This window comes from Schistocerca cancellata, chromosome 8, assembly GCF_023864275.1.
Source record: "Schistocerca cancellata isolate TAMUIC-IGC-003103 chromosome 8, iqSchCanc2.1, whole genome shotgun sequence".
NCBI lineage: Eukaryota > Metazoa > Arthropoda > Insecta > Orthoptera > Acrididae > Schistocerca > Schistocerca cancellata.
Genome location: NC_064633.1, coordinates 495,203,430 through 495,213,492, shown reverse-complemented (window position 1 = coordinate 495,213,492; position 10,063 = coordinate 495,203,430). Strand labels below are relative to the sequence as shown.

Genomic DNA, 10,063 nt, shown 5'->3' with positions numbered 1-10,063 from the left:
ACGTATTGATTTTTGTGTGCATAAAATTCATAATTATTCTTATTGCAAAAACAGTTGATCCTAAATGATGATGTAGGTTTACTACGTGATTTTCCTAGCTTGTGCAATATATGTGCTCAAGAACTTAGAATTTTTACTGTCATTCATTGAAAATTTTTTTTGCATAAGGGCAAGACGATGAAAGTAACCACATACAAAAAATGGTACCCTAACACTGCTAGACAAACATAAACATAGCATTATAGCAAAAAGCAACGGATGTCAATGATACATCATCTTTCAGAAGTTGAGCTGGAAGTTTATTTCAGAGAAAAATAGCAAAATAAATTACAGAAAAATCACAAAATTATGAGAAGAGTGAGCAATTTATGAAACTACATTCTAGACAAATTTATTATTGTTTTTATTTGTCTACCTGGTATCACCAACATTATACAGCTTCAGTCAGTTTCTCTTACTACATAGACTAATTTTGTACACTGGAAGACCTGTCACAATGAGGAGACAACTACCTGTTATCTCCTGAATTACATTCAATATAAATTTAATATTGTTGTGTTTTATTTAGTGTTTTTACAATAGTTGTATTCTATTTCTTGTAAAGATAATTGTTGTTCTCATAAAAATACAATAAAATACTTTTTAAATATTCAAAATGTGAAATTTGGTTTAGTAGACCACTTGTCATGCTACAGCAGCTACTTTCGCTTCTTCATTTATATTCAGCATTATCACACTGAATGTCACATTCTGCACACTAAAATATGTCACTTTTTCTTTCAAAAAATCATTAACCTGATGAAACAGGCACAAGAGGTTAAACACGATTTTCTCTTCTTCTTACTCCTCCGCACTCTGCAAATGTTTCATATTTCCTCTCACAACAATAATCACAATATCTTACCGTACTGATGAGGAAATGGTGAAACTGAATGACAGTGTTAAAGGGTCAGTCCTACTTGTGCAGCGGTCAATTGCCAGTCCTCTCTTCACAAATGGCGGTTTCCCACTCTCAGGAAAACCCATTACACGAATGGTGTCTATGATAAATGCATCGTCCATACAAGTCGATCCCTGAGCTCCTACTAGATTTGTAAGTGTTACGTCGACAATCGCCTCATCAATTTGTCTCTGTGTGGTCACCTAGTAAAAAGGAAGTTGAAATATTAAACAAAATATTTTTCTTTTTCTTCATAAAATCCTATCATGTCCATAAACATTAATATAGCAGTTGCAGTAAAATAGATTAAAAGATGCAGCCAGCTATTGTATAAATTAAATCCAATACCTGCACTAAATGGTTTTGAATTATCTAAGAATGGCTATAAAGTCATCTGCAAAGGTGGTAATAAAAGCTTGGTATGTGCCTTTTTTTCCCCTACAAATATTCATCTACAGTCTTCTTGCTGTGCAACAAACAGTTTTATGTTAATGAATTCTCATTCTGCACCTCTACTTCAATGAGGCCATTATCCTCACAGATATCTGTACACAAAGCTTCCAGGAACAATCTTTGAACTTCATGGGGCCTTTGTTCACCAAGTGCAATTATAGATAAACAAATATAATTCAAAATATGTAAGTCATGGACATATATTAATATTACTCGAGATAGAAAATAGTGTCCTCTTTTTAGTGTTGTGGGTCACAGACTGGTTTGACACAGATCTCTACCCTTGCTATCCTTGTGCAAATCTCTTCATCTCTGCATAACTACTGCAGCCTAATCCATTTGAACCTCCTGACTGTAATCAAATCTCAGCCTCTGTCAATAGTTTTTACCCCCTACAGCTTCTCCCATTATTACACTGATAATTTCTCGATGGCTCAGAATGTGTTATATCAACTTAACCCTTCGTGTACTCAAGTTGTGTCATAAATTTATGTTCTCCTCAATTTTATTCAGTACTTCTTCATTAATTATTCAATCTTCTCTCTTCATTAATTATTCAATTTACCCATCTAATCTTCAGTATTTTCTGTAGATCGCACATCAAACCTTCTATTCTCGTCTTGTCAGAACTGTTCATAACCCATGCCGCCCCCCTCCCCAATTACTCCATTAACCATTGGACCTTGCTGAGGTGCCTCAACAATTCAGATAACCATACCTTAGATGCAACCACAACAGAATTCTGTTTGTGGAGAGGCCAGACTAAGCCGTGGTTCCTGAAGAGGCATAGCAGCCTTTTCAGTAGTTGCAGGGGTGACAGTCTGGCTGACTGACTGATTGACCTGGCCTTGTAAGATTAGCCAACATGGCCTTGCTGTATTGGTTCTGTGAATGGCTGAAAACAAGGGGAAAGTACAGCTGTGATTCTTTTCTTTTTTCTCCTGATGGCTTGCAGCTCTACTGTACAATTTAATGATAATAGCGGCCTCTTGGGCAAAACATTCTGGAGGTAAAATAGTCCCCCACTCAGATATCCAGGCAGTGACTATTCAGGAGGATGTCATCATCAGGAGAAACAAGACTGGCAATCTATGGTAGAGCGTGGAATGTTAGATCCCATAATCAGGTAGGTAGGTTAGAAAATTTAAAAAGAGAAATGGATAGGCTGAAGTTAGATATAGTGGCAATTAGTGAAGTGAGTTGAATAACAAATGAGGTGTTACTGTATCAAACTGGAGAAAAAATAAATTTATGGCACAAACTGACTAAAAACGGTATAGGTTGATGAAACACATCATGAGGCATAAAGGAGACTAAAAATGGTATAGGTTGATGAAACACATCATGAGGCATAAAGGAGACTAAAAATGGAATAGGTTGATGGAACACATCGTGAGGCATAAAGGAGATGTCATTGTAGTAATAGAAGAAAGTTTGCGGGGTAAAAATTGTAGATGGAGACCTGGGCTTGAATACAGTGAGCAAGTTCAAATGGATGTAGGTTGTGTAGTTATGCACAGATGAAGAGGTTTTCACAGGATAGACTAGCTCAGAGAGCTGCATCAAATCAGTCTGCAGGCTGAAGACAACACCAACCTCTTAATTTGTTATCCAATCTACCCATCTTACCTTCAGCATTCTTCTGTAACACCACATTTCAAAATCTTAAATTCTCTTCTCATCGGAACTGTTTATAATTCATGTAACACTTCCATACCTCAGACTAATACCATTAGAAATGACTTCCTAACTAGGGTGGCAAACAACCCTGTATTTCCCATGAGCACCCATATTACAGCATTTTTTTATTTTATTTTATTTTATTTTTTTTATCCTCTTGGCTCCCTTATTGATCACTTGTTAGTCCTGTGTATTTCATCAGTGATAGCTGTTATAAACATTAATCTTGTAAAGTACTGTCAATAGTTCAAATTCCCTGACTGACAGACCTCAGAAAGTTTTCATATAATAATCAGTACTATTATCAACATACAGCCTTTTTTTCTGATCGTGCTTTTACAGTAAGAAGACAATTTGGCTCATGAGAATACAAGGAGTGGAGAAAGAATGACATAGTGTACATGTCTTGAGTGGTCATGAGAGGAGGAGTGTTTACTTGTTTCGCAGCCAGTACTGGTAATGAATGGATGCAATCATCTCATACCAATCACCAGCTATGGTATAAATAAGACAGCTTCTATAAATAAGTACTTGTAGGGTTGTTGTTGTTGTGGTCTTCAGTACTGAGACTGGTTTGATGCAGCTCTCCATGCTACTCTATCCAGTGCAAGCTTCTTCATCTCCCAGTACCTACTGCAGCCTACATCCTTCTGAATCTGCTTAGTGTATTCATCTCTTGGCCTCCCTCTACAATTTTTACCCTCCATTCTGCCCTCCAATACTAAATTGGTGATCCCTTGATGCCTCAGAACATGTCCTACCAACCGATCCCTTCTTCTGGTCAAGTTGTGCCACAAACTCCTCTTCTCCCCAATTCTATTCAATACCTCCTCATTAGTTATGTCATATACCCACCTAATCTTCAGCATTCTTCTGTAGCACCACATTCCAAAAGCTTCTATTCTCTTCTTGTCCAAACTATTTATCATCCATGTTTCACTTCCATGCATGGCTACACTCCATACAAATACTTTCAGAAACGACTACCCGACACTTAAATCTATACTCGATGTTAACAAAGTTTTTATTTCTTCTCCATGGATTTTAATACCTACTCTGAACTTTTCTTTTGTTTCCTTTACTGCTTGCTCAATATACAGATTGGATAGCATCAGGGAGAGGCTACAACCCTGTCTCACTCCCTTCCCAACCACTGCTTCCCTTTCATGTCCCTCGACTCTTATAAATGCCATCTGCTTTCTGTACAAATTGTAAATAGCCTTTTGCTCCCTGTATTTTACCCCTGCCACCTTCAGAATTTGAAAGAGAGTATTCCAGTCAACATTGTCAAAAGCTTTCTCTAAGTCTAAAAATGCTAGAAACGTAGGTTTGCCTTTCCTTAATCTTTCTTCCAAGGTAAGTCATAGGGTCAGTATTGCCTCACGTGTTCCAACACTTCTACGGAATCCAAACTGATCTTCCCCAAGGTCGGCTTCTACCAGTTTATCCATTTGTCTGTGAAGAATTCGCATTAGTATTTTGCAGATGTGACTTATTAAACTGATAGTTCGGTAATTTTCACATCTGTCAACACTTGCTTTCTTTGGGATTGGAATTATTATATTCTTCTTGAAATTTCGCCTGTCTCATACATCTTGCTCACCAGATGGTAGAGTTTTGTCAGGACTGGCTCTCCCAAGGCTGTCAGTAGTTCTAATGGAATGTTGTCTACTCCCGGGGCCTTGTTTCGACTTAGGTCTTTCAGTGCTCTTTCAAACTCTTCACGCAGTTTCATATCTCCCATTTCATCTTCATCTACCTCCTCTTCCACTTCCATAATATTGTCCTCAAGAACATCACCCCTGTATAGACCCTCTATATACTCCTTCCACCTTTCTGCTTTCCCTCCTTTGCTTAGAACTGGGTTTCCATTTGAGCTCTTGATAATCATGCAAGTGGTTCTCTTTTCACCAAAGACCTCATTAATTTTCCTGTATGCAGTATCTATCTTACCCCTCGTGAGATAAGCCTCTACATCCTTACATTTGTCCTCTAGCCATCCCTGCTTAGTCATTTTGCACTTCCTGTCGATCTAATTTGGAGATGTTCGTATTCCTTTTTGCCTGCTTCATTTACTGCATTTTTTTTATTTTCTCCTTTCATCAATTAAATTCAGTATCTCTTCTGTTACCCAAGGATTTCTACTAGCCCTCGTCTTTTTACCTACTTGATCCTCTGCTGCCTTCACTATTTCATCCCTCAAAGCTACCCATTCTTCTTCTACTGTATTTCTTTCCCCCACTCCTGTTAATTGTTCCCTTATGCTCTCCCTGAAACTCTGCACAACCTCTGGTTCTTTCAGTTTATCCAGGTCCCATCTCCTTAAATTCCCACCTTTTTGCAGTTTCTTCAGTTTTAATCTACAGTTCATAACCGATAGATTGTGGTCAGAGTCCATATCTGCCCCTGGAAATGTCTTACAATTTAAAATCTGGTTCCTAAATCTCTGTCTTACTATTATATAATCTATCTGAAACCTTCTAGTATCTCCAGGCTTCTTTCACGTATACAACCTTCTTTCATGATCCTTGAACCAAGTGTTAGCTATGATTAAGTTATGATCACGTAATAACAAATATTCCTACATGCTATTGTGACACACAGGTAATAAACTCCACATTAGCAGACCATTTTGCAGTCATGATAGACATAAATATAAAGACTAGTGATTCAGTGCAGAAGATATGGGAGATGAGAAGACAGAACTACCCACATAACATAAATCTGCTAAAAAAGATGTTAGAGGCAGAAAACTGGGAAACAATATATGCAGCTAAAGATGCAAACACCAAATGGAACCAGTTTTTTTCTTTATTCAGTTATTATTATGATGTTACATGTCCTGTTAGTAAAAGGCTTGTCAGACAGCAACAAAAAAAGAAAAGCTGGGTGACTGGAGAAGTAATCCATGCCAGAAATAATCTGAGAGTGTATTATGACCTCTCCAAACAAAAAATACTGAGGTCTACAACACACTGTATAAAATAAAAAAGAAAGAGTACTGTAGTTTTATCAGAAAAACTAAAGCATCATTCATCAGGATGTCTATAGATAAGGGAAAGAACCACTCAATAGGTTTATGGTCGTTCATTAATGAAGAGAGAGGAAAAGTAACAAATCGGGCGGAGGACATCTGCCCACTGATGAGTGGGAAAAGCAACGCAAACCCTCTAGAAGTAGCCAATACTTTTAACAGATATTATATTACTGTAGCAGACGAATTAATAAGTCAAAATAAAACAAATGTAGCAAGTAAATTGTTAAACCCCCCACATACAAATCATACTATGGTTTTCATACCTACAACGGATGCAGAAGTGTCAATCCTAATAAAACAACTTAAAATTAAACATTCATCTGGCTTGGATGGTGTCACATCACATCTCATACAGGAATGCAGAGAATGTATATTAAAACCATTGACACACATGCTGAATGCTGCGATAGAAGAAGGTATATTTCCAGATTCACTGAAAGTAAGTAAAGTGAAGCCAATATTTAAGAAAGGGAACAGGGATGAATTAGGGAATTACAGGCCAATATCATTGATCTCAACATTTGCTAAAATCTATGAAATGATAATAAAGAATAGAATTGTAAGTTTTATAACAAAGTACAGTATACTGCATTCATCACAACATGGTTTCAGAGAAGGGAAGTCAACAAAAACAGCATCAACAGATATAATTGAGCACATTCTTAATTTACTTGACGGGCAACAAAAGACTTGTGGGATTTTTATGGACCTATCTAAGGCATTTGATTGTGTGAATCACTCAAAATTAATGATGAAATTATATCAGTATGGAATTAGAGGAAAATGCTATGACATACTTAAATCATACATTACAAATAGGAAACAATGTACAGAAATCAGACATATTAGTGGGGGAAATATAACAAACTACAGATCAGAATTACAAACAGTTAAACACGGTGTGCCGCAAGGGTCTGTGCTTGGGCCAATACTATTTATACTCTACGTAAATGACTTCCCTAGCTATATAAATCAAAAACTTATAATGTATGCTGATGACACAACAATCATTTGCACAGCTGACACAAAGGAGGAGCTTGAGAAGGAAGCACTCATGACTATCGAAAATGCAAATAAATATTTAACAGAAAACAACCTGTTTATGAATCAGTCTAAAACAATGAATGTAGTATTTCAGACCAAGCATAGTGAAAATTATAATATAAATGGAAAGACTATTAAAGAAGTAACCAGCACAAATTTTCTAGGAACTATAATAGACAAACATTTGGCATGGGGGGAGCACATCGATGCACTGTGTAAAAAGATAAACAAACAGATCTTCATCATGCATAAAACAGCTAAGACTGTGGATGATAAAGTCCTCAGATCAATGTATTATGGACTTGTCTTCCCACATTTGTCTTATTCAGTTCATATATGGGGAAGTGCACAAGCTGGCTACCTAAAAAGAATATTCACAATTCAGAAAAGGGCAGTGAGATGCATTGCAAAAATACCACCAAGACAGACCTGTAGGCAAGCTTTTGTATACTATAATATTATGACAGTATATTCACTGTACATATACCAAAGCATAATGGCGGTAACGTCAAGTGATAAACACCTCCTAAATAAAGATGTACACAAACACGGTACAAGAGGAAATGAAAATTACTACATGATAAACAGAAATCTAAAACTGTCTATGACTGCCCCAGAAGAAGCAGGCAAAAGGTTTTTTAATAAACTCCCCAAAATCATTAAAAAAGAAACAGACCTAAAATGTTTTAAAAATCATTTGAAACTATATCTCACAGAGAAATGTATATACAGTTTGAGTGAATACTAAGATGGTGTTTAATATGTTATATCATTAAAATTATCATGTATGTTGTTTGGATTTGTATGTACATATAATGTGAAACATGTAATACCTTTGTATGATTATGGACTATTTCTGTTTAATCATTTGTTTCATTTATATATAATGAAATCAAGTTTGATGTTAATAGCCTATTGTATGACACACCCAATACTCTCAGCTGGATTTTCAGCTGGAGTCCATGGGCAAAGAATAAATAAATAAATAAATAAAAATGCTCTGTGCAAAATTCTACCAGATGGCTTCCTCTTTCATTTCTTAGCCCCAATCCATATTCACCTACTACGTTTCCTTCTCTTCCTTTTCCTACTGTAGAGTTCCAGTCACCCATGATTATTAAATTTTCATCTCCCTTCACTACCTGAATAATTTCTTTTATCTCGTCATACATTTCATCAATTTCTTCATCATCTGCAGAGCTAGTTCGCATATAAACTTGTACTACTGTAGTAGGCGTGGGCTTCGTGTCTATCTTGGCCACAATAATGCATTCATTATGCTGTTTGTAGTAGCTTACCCGCACTCCTATTTTTTTATTCATTATTAAACCTACTCCTGCATTACCCCTATTTGATTTTGTATTTATAACCCTGTATTCACCTGACCAAAATTCTTGTTCCTCCTGCCACCGTACTTCACTAATTCCCACTATATCTAAATTTAACCTATCCTTTTCCCTTTTTAAATTTTCTAACCTACCTGCCCGATTAAGGGATCTGACATTCCACCCTCCGATCCGTAGAACGCCAGTTTTCTTTCTCCTGATAATGACGTCCTCTTGAGTAGTCCCCGCCTGGAGATCTGAATGGGGGACTATTTTACCTCCGGAATATTTTACCCAAGAGGACGCCATCATCATTTAATCATACAGTAAAGCTGCATGCCCTTGGGAAAAATTACAGCTGTAGTTTCCCCTTGCTTTCAGCCGTTCGCAGTACCAGCACAGCAAGGCCGTTTTGGTTAATGTTACAAGGCCAGATCAGTCAATCAACCAGACTGTTGCCCCTGCAACTACTGAAAAGGCTGCTGCCCCTCTTCAGGAACCACACATTTGTCTGGCCTCTCAACAGATACCCCTCCGTTGTGGTTGCACCTACGGTACGGCTATCTGTATCGTTGCAAGCGTCCCCACCAATGGCAAGGTCCATGGTTCATGGGGGGAAGACTTGTAGGGTACAAATAATATATATGTGCAAATTTGTTAAATTTTATTGTGATTAAATTTGTATATCATATGCCATGAAAAAATAAATTGTTTTGTTTAGGTTAGATTAGATTCGATTTTCATTCCATAGACCTAAAAATAAGGGGATCCTTGTAGGGTTGTTGTTGTTGTGGTCTGCAGTCCTGAGACTGGTTTGATGCAGCTCTCCATGCTACTCTATCCTATGCAAGCTTCTTCATCTCCCAGTACCTACTGCAACCTACATCCTTCCGAATGTGCTTACTGTATTCATCTCTTGCTCTCCCTCTATGATTTTTACCCTTCTCGCTGCCCTACAATACTAAATTGGTGATCCCTGCCTATTACACATTATGACCCTCTTCAACTGTCTGCAGTCTCTGTCAATGAACAGATGAGGTCGGCCTGTACGCTTTTGTGCTATACATGTCCCTTCACATTTCCACTTCACTATTGCATTGGAAACAGTGGGCCTAGGGATGTTCAGGAGTGTGGAAATCTCATGTACAGACGTATGACACAAGTGACACCCAGTCACCTGACCATGTTGGAAGTCCGTGAGTTACATGGAGCACCCCATTGTGCTCTCTCACAATGTCTAATGACTACTGAGGTTGCTGATATGGAGTACCTGGTAGTAGGTGACAGTAAAATGCACCTAATATGAAAAACATATTTTTTAGGGGTGTCCGGATACTTTTGATCACATAGGGCATTTCATTTTTTTATGATGGCAAATTTAAGTGAGCAATGTGTGAAATTTTATTTTTTGCTCAATTTAAAATGCTGCTGAAACTGTTTTAATGTTGAAAACAGCTTACCAAGATGATGCTATGAGGAAAGTCAAGTGTATGAATGGTTTGCTTGATTAAAAAATGGCAACAGGTTGATTAATGACAAACCTTGTTCTGGACATTCATCAACTGCCCGAATCAATGAAAATAT

General features: G+C 37.2%; 1 protein-coding gene across 1 annotated transcript in view; it reads right to left on the bottom strand.

Moving 5' to 3' along the window:
- Positions 1-420: 420 nt before the first annotated feature.
- The window catches only part of LOC126094802 (uncharacterized), a 54,505-nt gene continuing 44,862 nt past the window's right edge, over positions 421-10,063 (bottom strand). Inside the window, exon 4 of the mRNA XM_049909370.1 lies at positions 421-1,143. Within this exon, the coding sequence (XP_049765327.1) occupies positions 901-1,143 (243 nt within the window). The 3' untranslated portion in view covers positions 421-900. The remainder of the gene's footprint in view (positions 1,144-10,063) is intronic.